Source organism: Hyperolius riggenbachi, chromosome 11 (genome assembly GCF_040937935.1).
Source record: "Hyperolius riggenbachi isolate aHypRig1 chromosome 11, aHypRig1.pri, whole genome shotgun sequence".
NCBI classification, from domain to species: domain Eukaryota; kingdom Metazoa; phylum Chordata; class Amphibia; order Anura; family Hyperoliidae; genus Hyperolius; species Hyperolius riggenbachi.
In genome coordinates, this window is record NC_090656.1 from 93000351 (window position 1) to 93014939 (window position 14589).

The window sequence follows — 14589 nt, forward strand, 5'->3', positions numbered from 1 at the left end:
TCTGTGTTTCCCACTGCCAGGGTACACAGATTTACCTTCTGCTGCCACTCTGCCACCAGCTATTACGTCAAACAATAGCTATATATCTGTGTAATTTGTTTTACAAACAAAACCAAAAAACCATAAAAAAAAAAAAAAAAGGTTTAATTTTTCTGAGGTGCCCGGGTTGAAAACTGTGTTGTCCCAGTTGTGTATTGGACACGATGTGGGCTGCACGACCGCTGTCTGGGACCTCCTGTTGTGTTCATTTACGGCCTGGTATCACCGCTAGGTACCAGGGCTATTATGTCACGCTGCCTGCCTGCTGCCACACTCACACTACTCCTCCATTCCTCCTGATGATGCTGCTGTCTGTCTGTGTTTCCCAACGCCAGGGTACACAGATTTACCTTCTGCTGCCACTCTGCCACCAGCTATTACGTCAAACAATAGCTATATCTGTCTGTGTAATTAGTTGTAAAACCAAAACTACAAAACCATAAAAAAAAAAAAAAGGTTTAATTTTTCTGAGGTGCCCGGGTTGAAAACTGTGTTGTCCCAGTTGTGTATTGGACACGATGTGAGCTGCACGACCGCTGTCTGGGACCTCCTGCCTGCTGTGTTTATTTACAGCCCTGGTATCACCGCTAGGTACCAGGGCTATTATGTCACGCTGCCTGCCTGCTGCCACACTCACACTACTCCTCCATTCCTCCTGCTGATGCTGCTGTCTGTCTGTGTTTCCCAACGCCAGGGTACACAGATTTACCTTCTGCTGCCACTCTGCCACCAGCTATTACGTCAAACAATAGCTGCTCACATTACTCCTCCATTCCTCCTGCTGCTGCTGCTGCTGTCTGTCTGTCTGTCTGTGTTTCCCAACGCCAGGGTACACAGATTTACCTTCTGCTGCCACTCTGCCACCAGCTATTACGTCAAAAAATAGCTATATCTGTGTAATTGGTTGTAAAACCAAAACTACAAAACCATAAAAAAAAAAAAAAGGTTTAATTTTTCTGAGGTGCCCGGGTTGAAAACTGTGTTGTCCCAGTTGTGTATTGGACACGATGTGGGCTGCACGACCGCTGTCTGGGACCTCCTGCCTGCTGTGTTTATTTACAGCCCTGGTATCACCGCTAGGTACCAGGGCTATTATGTCACGCTGCCTGCCTGCTGCCACACTCACACTACTCCTCCATTCCTCCTGCTGATGCTGCTGTCTGTCTGTGTTTCCCAACGCCAGGGTACACAGATTTACCTTCTGCTGCCACTCTGCCACCAGCTATTACGTCAAACAATAGCTGCTCACATTACTCCTCCATTCCTCCTGCTGCTGCTGTCTGTCTGTCTGTCTGTGTTTCCCAACGCCAGGGTACACAGATTTACCTTCTGCTGCCACTCTGCCACCAGCTATTACGTCAAAAAATAGCTATATCTGTGTAATTGGTTGTAAAACCAAAACTACAAAACCATAAAAAAAAAAAAAAAGGTTTAATTTTTCTGAGGTGCCCGGGTTGAAAACTGTGTTGTCCCAGTTGTGTATTGGACACGATGTGGGCTGCACGACCGCTGTCTGGGACCTCCTGCCTGCTGTGTTTATTTACAGCCCTGGTATCACCGCTAGGTACCAGGGCTATTATGTCACGCTGCCTGCCTGCTGCCACACTCACACTACTCCTCCATTCCTCCTGCTGATGCTGCTGTCTGTCTGTGTTTCCCAACGCCAGGGTACACAGATTTACCTTCTGCTGCCACTCTGCCACCAGCTATTACGTCAAACAATAGCTGCTCACATTACTCCTCCATTCCTCCTGCTGCTGCTGCTGCTGTCTGTCTGTCTGTCTGTGTTTCCCAACGCCAGGGTACACAGATTTACCTTCTGCTGCCACTCTGCCACCAGCTATTACGTCAAAAAATAGCTATATCTGTGTAATTGGTTGTAAAACCAAAACTACAAAACCATAAAAAAAAAAAAAAAGGTTTAATTTTTCTGAGGTGCCCGGGTTGAAAACTGTGTTGTCCCAGTTGTGTATTGGACACGATGTGGGCTGCACGACCGCTGTCTGGGACCTCCTGCCTGCTGTGTTTATTTACAGCCCTGGTATCACCGCTAGGTACCAGGGCTATTATGTCACGCTGCCTGCCTGCTGCCACACTCACACTACTCCTCCATTCCTCCTGCTGATGCTGCTGTCTGTCTGTGTTTCCCAACGCCAGGGTACACAGATTTACCTTCTGCTGCCACTCTGCCACCAGCTATTACGTCAAACAATAGCTGCTCACATTACTCCTCCATTCCTCCTGCTGCTGCTGTCTGTCTGTCTGTCTGTGTTTCCCAACGCCAGGGTACACAGATTTACCTTCTGCTGCCACTCTGCCACCAGCTATTACGTCAAAAAATAGCTATATCTGTGTAATTGGTTGTAAAACCAAAACTACAAAACCATAAAAAAAAAAAAAAGGTTTAATTTTTCTGAGGTGCCCGGGTTGAAAACTGTGTTGTCCCAGTTGTGTATTGGACACGATGTGGGCTGCACGACCGCTGTCTGGGACCTCCTTCCTGCTGTGTTTATCTACAGCCCTGGTATCACCGCTAGGTACCAGGGCTATTATGTCACGCTGCCTGCCTGCTGCCACACTCACACTACTCCTCCATTCCTCCTGCTGATGCTGCTGTCTGTCTGTGTTTCCCAACGCCAGGGTACACAGATTTACCTTCTGCTGCCACTCTGCCACCAGCTATTACGTCAAACAATAGCTGCTCACATTACTCCTCCATTCCTCCTGCTGCTGCTGCTGCTGTCTGTCTGTCTGTGTTTCCCAACGCCAGGGTACACAGATTTACCTTCTGCTGCCACTCTGCCACCAGCTATTACGTCAAAAAATAGCTATATCTGTGTAATTGGTTGTAAAACCAAAACTACAAAACCATAAAAAAAAAAAAAAAAAGGTTTAATTTTTCTGAGGTGCCCGGGTTGAAAACTGTGTTGTCCTAGTTGTGTATTGGACACAATGTGGGCTGCACGACCGCTGTCTGGGACCTCCTGCCTGCTGTGTTTATTTACAGCCCTGGTATCACCGCTAGGTACCAGGGCTATTATGTCACGCTGCCTGCCTCATTGACTGCCTGCTGCCACACACTCATCCTCCTCCTCCTGCTGCTGAATTTACCTCCTGCTGTCTGTGTGTTTCCACTGCCAGGGAGCACATACAATGGCGCTTCCAACATGCGTGCGCCACCAGCTATTTGTTACGCTCAAAAATAGCTGCATTTCTGTAAAAAAAAAAATTTGAAAAGAGAAATAAGTGAAGAAGAAGACGATATAGAAGAAGATGAAGAAGATGAAGAAGAAGAAGATGAAGATGATGAAGAAGAAGAAGATGAAGAAGAAGAAGATGAAGATGATGAAGAAGAAGAAGATGAAGAAGAAGATGAAGATGATGAAGAAGAAGAAGATGAAGAAGATGAAGAAGATGAAGATGAAGAAGATGAAGAAGAAGAAGATGATGAAGAAGAAGAAGAAGATGAAGAAGAAGATGAAGAAGATGAAGAAGAAGAAGAAGAAGAAGATGAAGAAGATGAAGATGAAGAAGATGAAGAAGATGAAGAAGAAGAAGATGAAGATGATGAAGAAGAAGAAGATGAAGAAGAAGATGAAGATGATGAAGAAGAAGAAGATGAAGAAGATGAAGAAGATGAAGAAGATGAAGATGATGAAGAAGATGAAGAAGAAGAAGAAGATGAAGAAGTTGAAGATGAAGTAGATGTAGAAGAAGAAGAAGATGAAGAAGATGAAGAAGATGAAGAAGAAGATGAAGAAGATGAAGAAGAAGATTAAGAAGAAGATGAAGAAGATGAAGAAAAAGAAGATGAAGAAGAAGAAGATGATGATGAAGAAGATGAAGAAGAAGAAGAAGAAGAAGAAGAAGACAATATAAAAGAAGAAGATATAGAAGAAGATATAGAAGAAGAAGATATAGAAGAAGAAGATATAGAAGAAGAAGAAGAAGATATAGAAGATAAAGAAGAAGAAGAAGAAGTATATACAGTACTGAACAAATTTCTGGACACAACTTCTCTTTTCAACTTTTTTTTTTTAAAGGAACATCCCCACATAATCACTTGCTGTTGTTACTTGGAAAAAAAGAGGTTTCTTGCATCATTCACCCTCAAAACAAGTGTTGGAAGCTATTTAAGGCCATTTCGAATAGTCAGCTCGAATAATGAGCTCGAATACCGACTCGAATAGTGAGCTCGAATTCCGAGGTCGAATCGAATAGTAAAAATTATTCGACTCGAATATTCGACTGATCTCGAATAATTTACTATTCGAATTCGACCTAACTCGAATTTTGAAAAGGGGTATTTGAGCACCACTGTCTGTCACATTTTTTAACTGCCTACTTTTTTCGTGAAAGAACTCCTTTAATAAGAAACGTATCCAGTGACAGTTGCTTTTGCCTACTTTTGAGGTTTTCATGGAAAAGTTACATTGTACACACTCAGATTAAAGGGAAGGTTCAGGGACTAACTAAAAAAAATAAAAATCCATTTCCACTTACCTGGGGCTTCCTCCAGCCCGTGGCAGGCAGGAGGTGCCCTCGGCGCCGCTCCGCAGGCTCCCGGTGGTCTCCGGTGGCCGACCCGACCTGGCCAGGCCGGCGGCCAGGTCGGGCTTCTTCTGCGCTCCATGGTGCGTTTCACGCCGGCGCGATGACATCATCGGACGTCCTCCGGGCTGTACTGCGCAGGCTCAGAACTACTGAGCCTGCGCAGTACAGCCCGGATGACGTCCGATGACGTCAGCGCGCCGGCGTGAAACGCACCATGGAGCGCAGAAGAAGCCCGACCTGGCCGCCGGCCTGGCCAGGTCGGGTCGGCCACCGGAGACCACCGGAGACCACCGGGAGCCTGCGGAGCGGCGCCGAGGGCACCTCCTGCCTGCCACGGGCTGGAGGAAGCCCCAGGTAAGTGGAAATGGATTTTTATTTTTTTTAGTTAGTCCCTGAACCTTCCCTTTAAGTACTGTACATTTAAGTACAATCCTGCAGTGTCAAAAGGGGAAGAACAGTTGACCCAATCGTGATGTGTATACGTTTTTGTTTTGCGTGTACATCAAGACATTGCTTGTATATCACGTCAAAATTTCACCCAAAAATTTTTGCTTGTACTTTAGTTGAAAAAAAAAAATGTTTTGCTTGTATTTCAAAGCGCTCTCAAACCAAGTTACTCTCAATCAAAGGTTTTACTCTATCAGATATCTATCTATCTATCTATCTATCTTTCTATCTATCTATATATCTATCTACGTATGTTACAAAATAATTATTACCCTCCTCTCAAGTGAAATTGCAACACCATGGATAAATGCCCGAAGCCATATGCAAATCACAGTACCAGTAGAAGAGAGAGTCATATGCTAATAAGTAAAGGTAGCTATACATCTAGAGATGATGGGCAGATACGACCAAGAGAAAGATCTCTCATTGATCAAATCTAATTAACCACTTAAGTACCAGCAGTCTCTGCCCCCTTAAGGACCAGAGACCGATGGTACAGAAACTGTGACATCCCGACGAATCGCCGCACATACCAGCCGCAACTGCCGTCACTGCCGCACGTCGGGAACCTGAGCCACCCACTCTGCTGTCTCTATGATGGCAGAGTTCCTGTGATTGTGAGCCGGTCAGGAGCCGCTTTCATTGGCTCCTGACCCTGTCTTTCAATGTAAGCCAATGGGAGTTGCTTACATTGAAAGACAAGGCCAGGAGCCAATAAAATCGGCTCCTGACCCGCTCACAGAGCTCTGCCGTTATAGAGACAGGCAGAGTCAGTGAGCTGCAGTGGGAGACGGCAGGGATTCAGCGACAGGATCGGCAGTAGCAACGAAAACGGAGGATGCGTGCAATGGTGGTGAGTTGATATCTACGCCCTAGCCATCAAAACAGGGCGTAGATTTCAACTATGGTGGTCCTTAAGTAGTTAAAGAGAGATCTGTTGACTGCCCATAGACCACAGGCCAATTCCTAATCCATTTGAACATGAAATCTCTTGGGAATTGTCCGAGTTCGCCACCTTACTGCTGCCCCCTTACTTATATAAGTGTACCCCCCATGTGTGCATATATACATTATCTGTCCTGTGTCGCCCACCGCGCATTGCCCATCTGTCTTCGTAATACCCTGCTCTTCTATTAGTGGTATACACGCCTCCACACATGCGCCACACTGGCAGCGTGTATACCACTAATGGAAGAGCGAGAGATTCTGAAGACGGATGGGCACCGTGCGGTGGGCGACACAGGACAGATAATGTATAAATGCACATATGGAGGTACATTTATACACTAGGAAAGCAGTGCTGGGAGTTTTGTCACGTTTGTTGCTTATCTGGATATCGCTTGCTGTTACTGCCATGCACCCAATCAACCACGATGACTCGACATCTTGCAGCATGTCTGATTGATACATGCATCAATCGGGCATGCTCTTGGTGGCACCAATTTTCATCCGATTCAATAATAATTATTGAATCGGATGGTCGATGTAGATAGATGTATGGGCACCTTAAGTTTTTGTACATATTGGGTCAGGTGACATGTGGGTAATACTGTATCCTGGTGCTGCAAAACCAGGGTTTATTGATGCAAGCAATTTCTATGTGTGTTCCCCCTGATGTGAGTCTGCCAACCAGGATAGGATGTGGATTTTATTCACGCTGTTGAGAGTTTGCAGTGCGACATGCGGTTGGGCATTGTCTTGTTGAACACTGTGCCAGGGACAGTCTGGACCAGAGGCCGAACCACAGGCATTACACCTTGTGAGATACACTGGTGCACTGTCAGAATACGTGCCACATGCACCAGAACAGTCTAGTGATCAAACATGGCACTGCCCTAAGCCATGATGTCCCATGTCAGGCCGGTGTGATGGGTTGGCATGTGGCATTTCCCAGGATGCTGCCACACAAGTTCACTGCTGTCATTCCTTCACAGGCAGAAGCAACTTTCATTTGTAAACAGAACCTGATGACATTCATTGGCCCAGCTGCTTGAACATGCTGAACACACGTGGCATTAAATGCATTTACAAATTCTGGTTTCACTGCTCCAGAATACAGTCTTACCCGAAACTGGGAATCACATGGCCTAATACATACGAAAACCGCAATCATTTGCATATGGCTCTCTCTTTTACCAGTGTAGTGATTTGCATATAGCTGTGGGCATTTCTTCATGGTGTTGCAATTTTACTTGTGAGGAGTGTACATATAATCACTTAGTGCTTGGTCATCTTTATTGGATCAAAGTGTGTGTACAGTAATGGTTAGTATGTTTGTAGTATTTCAGTGATCAATTCTGTTATAATCTGTGTGTTTGGTAAGATGAAATATCTAGAACACAAGGAACACTATAACAGAAGTTACTGGAGTCTAATTGAGCAAGACATGACATGACCAGCATGTCTACATGCCTGTAGACATCACATGACAGTTGTCTTATAATGTCTACTGGGACCCTGCAGACACCATCAGCCGACTGCAATCCAGGTGAGTAGGGTGGTTGGTGGATATCTTTTGGCTGCTATAGTCACTCTAGACCAAAACTAGCTGAATGTATGTATCATGGCCACTCTGTGCATGCTTCCTAATGGCAAACTGGAGCACTCAGACTAATTGAAGGCTGCCGGAGGGGTCCGATCGTTTCTGTATGATCTAACTGTCTTTTAATATTTGCACAGAGATTTAAGCTCAGACCATGAAAGCTCCCAATAGATCAAAGAGGACATATTCAATTTATTGGTTGTCCATCAGATAGTCAACAGATGGGCAAATAAGATCAAAGAGCTTGCAGAATGTGATTAACCCATTGGACCTGTTGTCACAACATGAAAAAACTTGTGCAGGTTTATTTCCTTCCAGCTTAATTTCAGCCTTTGACTATATTTCAGCCTCTGATAACAAGCTACTGCAAAGAACATTTAAATTACCGTAGTGTAGAACATGGGTGCACTGAGTAATCAAGAGGTGAGGACCGGGGGTCAGCGATAAATCTCAGTATTCTTCAGTTCAGTCTGACCAAAGGAAATGTCCTGAGAAGTAATGTAGCTCAGATGGAATTTATAGTGATTTCAGAACACCATCAATTGGAGTATCCTGGAGTGATGGTGTATGGGGTCTAGTGTGGATAATGTTCAGTCTTGATAGGTTATTGTCAAAGATCTTATGCAACCAGATGGTATGTTGATAGAACAGTAAACCTTAGCTCATGTAGAAACACAACTTAATACTGCATTGTCCAGCCTCACAGTATACCTTGCAGGACATGTTAAGAAAGAGAGCAAAAGGGCGGACTGGCACTAGATATTGGTTGACCACTGAGGGGACGGTGTACCCACTGTGCCTCCAGATTGAAGATCCAATGTATCAACAGCAAGAGAAAAGCATCCGGGCACCAGTGGATTGCAGAAAAACACCTTTATTCCATCCTCAGTACAAAGATTAAAAGTTCGATATTATCCTTGCAGGACAGAGATAATGAATTGGTCCACTAGGGATGGGGTGTTCATTAGAGATGGGCCGAACGGTTCGCCGGCGAACGGTTCCACGCGAACTTCGGTGGTTCGCGTTCGCGTCCCGCTGGCAAACCTTTGCGGAAGTTCGGTTCGCCCCATAATGCACCTTGAGGGTCAACTTTGACCCTCTACATCACAGTCAGCAGGCCCAGTGTAGCCAATTAGGCTACACTAGCCCCTGGAGCCCCACCCCCCTTATATAAGGCAGGCAGCGGCGGCCATTACGGTCACTCGTGTGCTGCCTGCGTTAGTGAGAGTAGGGCGAGCTGCTGCAGACTGTCTCTCAGGGAAAGATTAGTTAGGCTTAACTTGTTCCTGGCTGGCTGCATACCTGTTCTGTGAACCCACCACTGCATACCTGTACTGTGAACCCACCACTGCATACCTGTGCTGTGAACCCACCACTGCATACCTGTTCTGTGAACCCACCACTGCATACCTGTTCTGTGAACCCACCACTGCATACCTGTTCAGTGAACCCACCACTGCATACCTGTTGTGTTCAGTGAACCCGCCACTGCATACCTGTTCTGTTCAGTGGACCCGCCACTGTATACCTGTTCAGTGAACCCGCCACTGCATACCTGTTGTGTTCAGTGAACCTGCCACTGTATACCTGTACTGTTCAGTGAACCCGCCACTGCATACCTGTTCAGTGAACCCGCCACTGCATACCTGTTGTGTTCAGTGAACCTGCCACTGCATACCTGTTGTGTTCAGTGAACCCGCCACTGCATACCTGTTGTGTTCAGTGAACCCGCCACTGTATACCTGTACTGTTCAGTGAACCCGCCACTGCATACCTGTTCTGTGAACCCGCCACTGCATACCTGTTGTGTTCAGTGAACCCGCCACTGCATACTTGTTGTGTTCAGTGAACCTGCCACTGCATACCTGTTGTGTTCAGTGAACCCGCCACTGCATACCTGTTCTGTTCAGTGGACCCGCCACTGTATACCTGTTCAGTGAACCCGCCACTGCATACCTGTTGTGTTCAGTGAACCTGCCACTGTATACCTGTACTGTTCAGTGAACCCGCCACTGCATACCTGTTCAGTGAACCCGCCACTGCATACCTGTTGTGTTCAGTGAACCCGCCACTGCATACCTGTTGTGTTCAGTGAACCCGCCACTGCATACCTGTTGTGTTCAGTGAACCCGCCACTGTATACCTGTACTGTTCAGTGAACCCGCCACTGCATACCTGTTCTGTGAACCCGCCACTGCATACCTGTTGTGTTCAGTGAACCCGCCACTGCATACTTGTTGTGTTCAGTGAACCCGCCACTGCATGCCTGTTGTGTTCAGTGAACCCGCCACTGCATACCTGTTGTGTTCAGTGAACCCGCCACTGCATACCTGTTGTGTTCAGTGAACCTGCCACTGTATACCTGTACTGTTCAGTGAACCCGCCACTGCATACCTGTTCTGTTCAGTGAACCTGCCACTGCATACCTGTTCTGTGAACCCGCCACTGTATACCTGTTCTGTTCAGTGAACCCGCCACTGTATACCTGTTCAGTGAACCCGCCACTGTATACCTGTTCTGTTCAGTGAACCCGCCACTGTATACCTGTTCAGTGAACCCGCCACTGCATACCTGTTGTGTTCAGTGAACCCGCCACTGCATACCTGTTGTGTTCAGTGAACCCGCCACTGTATACCTGTACTGTTCAGTGAACCCGCCACTGCATACCTGTTCAGTGAACCCGCCACTGCATACCTGTTGTGTTCAGTGAACCCGCCACTGCATACCTGTTGTGTTCAGTGAACCCACCACTGCATACCTGTTGTGTTCAGTGAACCCGCCACTGCATACCTGTTGTGTTCAGTGAACAGTTTGGTGTGTCAGTGTGAAGCAGTACCTTAATTACACTACCTGATTGATGTATACACATGCAAGATGTTTTAAAGCACTTTAGGCCTGTCATTTAGCATTCAATGTGATTTCTGCCCTTAAAACGCTGCTTTGCGTCAAATTCAGATTTTTCCCCGGGACTTTTGGCATGTATCCCACTCCGCCATGCCCCCCTCCAGGTGTTAGACCCCTTGAAACATCTTTTCCATCAGTTTTGTGGCCAGCATAATTATTTTTTTTTTTCAAAGTTCGCATCCCCATTGAAGTCTATTGCGGTTCGCGAACTTTAACGCGAACCGAACATTACGCGAAAGTTCGCGAACCCCGTTCGCGAACCTAAAATCGGAGGTTCGGCCCATCTCTAGTGTTCATAAGTAAATGGCAAGGGTAAGCTAATTACTTCCTGCTACGGTCAGCTGCAGAGGTAGACAAAACCAACAGTGGGCTCCTGTGCAGAATAAATGTAGGGAGCCCCATGTGAGTGGGCGTGGTCATGACAGATGATGGATGGATCCAAAAAGTGTCAATAACATAAAAGTATGTGAGCCTAGGTTGCATTCTACAGCCACTGTATTAATGTAGCACATATTTTCTACCTATTCATTATGTCTCATACATGACTTGGTCACAAGCAATTGTCTCTGCTCCTTATGCAGCTGTGTCATGGATAAGAACTTGTTATATGGAAGTGGTCATACCATTATTATTATTCTATATATACATATAGCACTGACATTTTCTGCAGCACTTTATAGAGTATATTAGTCATGTCACCGACTGTCCTCAGAAGAGCTCACAATCTGCTGATATATACACAAACCTAGAGGATAATCTGGGCCGGACTGTGATGGAGCTGCATGAGCCCCAGAGGACATCGGGCACGTGTGTGTAGGGTTGGTTGGAAATGCCGATTTCCGACTCCACAGGAATTCTGATCAATGCCGATTACTGATTCTCTGGATTTCCGAGTAGACTTTTTTTTTTGTAACTTTTTGCATTTCCTGATTGGCTAAATACTTCCAAGTTGATTCTGCATTCTCTAATTGGTCCAATAATTCCGAGTACTGAGATTGGGCTAAAATTATCGAGTCACAGTAATGCGGTATTTCCGCAGAAATCTGATTTTCATTTTGCGATTTCTCAGGAGTCTTTTTTTTAGTATTTGTTTGCATCCTCTGATTAGCTAAATACTTCCGAGTTGATTCTGCATTCTTTCGTTGGTCCAATTGCTCATCTTTTAGAGCTGGGATGAAGGTCTGAGTTCAGATCCGCTTTAACAGAAGCTTTGCTAATTGTCCAGTGATTTGCTAGCCTCAACTACCCCTCCGCAGGTAAAGCAAAGTAAATTCACATTAGGTAAAATCCCACCCAATTCAAGCGATCAATAGAAGTGTTTAAAGGGACCTTGAGCAGTCATTAAAAATCAAATTGTGACTTACCTGGGGCTTCCTCCAGCCCACCGTAAGCCGCGAGGTCCCTGGCGTCCTCCTGGCTCCTCTCCCGGTCCCAGCTGGCAGCTCCGTTATTGTACGACTTCAGCCTGAAGTAGTCAGGGCTGCTTCCCACCTTGCCTATACGCGTCATCACGCTGGCCGGTGACGCGTCATCACACCGCCTAGCGTGAAAGTCCTACACATGTGTGGTTCAATAGTCACGATTTCATTTTTAATGACTGCTTAGGGTCCTTTAAGTTAACACACAAAAAGGGTAAATTCACTGCTTTGTTTCTTTCTTGATGATAAAGTTGAGCAACAGCCCAACATTGGGAGCACACAGGGTTCCCTTTGTCAAGATAGATAGACAGGTCGGTTGAACTACCTTGACAAAGGGGACCTTCCATGGCCCCAGTGCAATTGTTGGGATGTTGCTCTAATTAATGAACTCAGCAGTTTATTTAAAGAGTAGAGAAACCGAGAGCCCAATATAGTGTAGTATGTTAAGCATAAATGAAGTAAAGGTTATCGTGAGAAAATTATACTCACAAACATGGGTTACCACACAGGCAACCACTGTATAGGCAGGTGAGGAGATTAGACCTGTCCTCACTCAGGGATAAGAAGTCGCTCTCTGTAGATGCGAAAGGGGGTAGATCACCCCTCCACCAGGGGTGGACACGGTATAGCAGTAGGAGAACAGAGGCGCCAGCAGGATAAAAGTGGATAAAAACTTTAAAATTTGCCGGGAGGAAGTGGTGGACTTACCTCCATAAAGCAGACACGAAAGACTGTCTGAATAGTAGTCACATTTATTAATTAGTACCCCAAAACAGTGCAACGCGTTTCGCAGGCCCAGCCCGCTTCATCAGGCAATAAAAATGGGGACAAGACTGTAGACAAGAGACAGTACATTATGCTATAGTAAATTCTGCAAATTTGCATATTAATATATTGCATATCATAAAGCATACCATATGAAATAAATAGCTTCGTGGAGATGGCATAAAAGAGTTGGGTGTGCAAGTAGACAATAGGGGGTAGAGGCTATGGTGCTCGTGATAGTAATGGGCTATGGGGTGTTATTTTACACAGATTTGCAATGAGTGGTATTGGTAATGGAAAAGGGTATATGTCAGCAAGAGTAATGGGTAATAGAGCATTGAGAAGAGAACAGGGGGCCAGAAATACAGGGTAAAGTGTGCAAATAAAATAACATAAAGAACTCACCAGAATTTCAGCAATAGCAGGTGTAACGCCTCACTGTCTTGCTGACACATACCCTTTTCCATTACCAATACCACTCATTGCAAATCTGTGTAAAATAACACCCCATAGCCCATTACTATCACGAGCACCATAGCCTCTACCCCCTATTGTCTACTTGCACACCCAACTCTTTTATGCCATCTCCACGAAGCTATTTATTTCATATGGTATGCTTTATGATATGCAATATATTAATATGCAAATTTGCAGAATTTACTATAGCATAATGTACTGTCTCTTGTCTACAGTCTTGTCCCCATTTTTATTGCCTGATGAAGCGGGCTGGGCCTGCGAAACGCGTTGCACTGTTTTGGGGTACTAATTAATAAATGTGACTACTATTCAGACAGTCTTTCGTGTCTGCTTTATGGAGGTAAGTCCACCACTTCCTCCCGGCAAATTTTAAAGTTTTTATCCACTTTTATCCTGCTGGCGCCTCAGCAGTTTATTTACACTTTTTTTGTTGTGTTGAATGGCATCCACATTGCACCAGAAAGACTGTGCCTTGTCTTTAATGCAACACAATGCACAAATATACAGTGTAGGAGGGTCATTCTTTTCATATTCTAACTGTTCCCATATGTTTGCTAATATGTGTATATTGTTCTGATCATATTTAACCTTTATCTGTTCCAGGGCGCCTGTGGATAATATTCTGACCATAAGCTTTGACAAAGTTATTTGCAAAGAAGAAAAAGGAAATAGAGTTATCTATAAAACCTTTGTAGACCCTGATGTTTCTCTCCCACAAAATAGCAGGTAATAATCACAAACCTTTTTTTACCTTTGGTTCTAAGTTAAAAATTCAATGTTGACAAAATGTAAGATAAGACACAGTGGGGTGTATGCTATAAACTGTGTTAGTGTGAACCTGAGATGTGGGGAAATAAAAGTTTTATACATACCTGGGGCTTCCTCCAGCCCACTCTGTGCAGATCGCTCCTTTGTAGCCCTGTTCTCTGCAGCCAGTCAGGGCCAGTCGGCGCAAGCGCAGTGCGGCCAAGTGCGCTCCCCGTCTCACTCCTGTGGCTAGGAGCGTTCTGCACTTGTGCAGTAGTACTACACAGGCACCGCTCCCGGTAATGGCAGCGTGGCTGGCCGTGCACGCCCGACCAGGCCACGCATGCGCAGTACGCCTGACTGGCTGCGGAGAATGGGGCTGCTACGGGAGGATGTAGGAGGCTTTAGACCGTGACGAGGGAGTGATCTGTGCCAAGGGGGCTGGAGGAAGTCCCAGGTATGTATACAACGCATATTTCCCCTCATCTCAGGTTCACTTTAAAGAGGAGCTGTCAGCAATACTATCTCATAAAAAAACATATATACAGTATAAGTAGATAAATACTTGCTCTACTTACATAACATATGTATTGCAGTGTCCATGTTTTGATTTTAGTGACCATCTTAACTGTGTCTATTTTGAAGCCAATCCTGATGTAATTTCCTCCCTTACTCTCCTCTGACTTATTGCCTGCC

The 14589-nt window shown here is 45.5% G+C and overlaps 1 protein-coding gene across 6 annotated transcripts in view; it reads left to right on the forward strand.

The window, feature by feature from the left end:
- The window catches only part of DCDC1 (doublecortin domain containing 1), a 751262-nt gene that overhangs the window by 473069 nt on the left and 263604 nt on the right, over positions 1-14589 (forward strand). For all 6 annotated transcript variants that reach the window (XM_068260478.1, XM_068260480.1, XM_068260479.1 and 3 more), the window contains one exon: positions 13750-13872. In XM_068260478.1, the coding sequence (XP_068116579.1) occupies positions 13750-13872 (123 nt within the window). The remainder of the gene's footprint in view (positions 1-13749; positions 13873-14589) is intronic.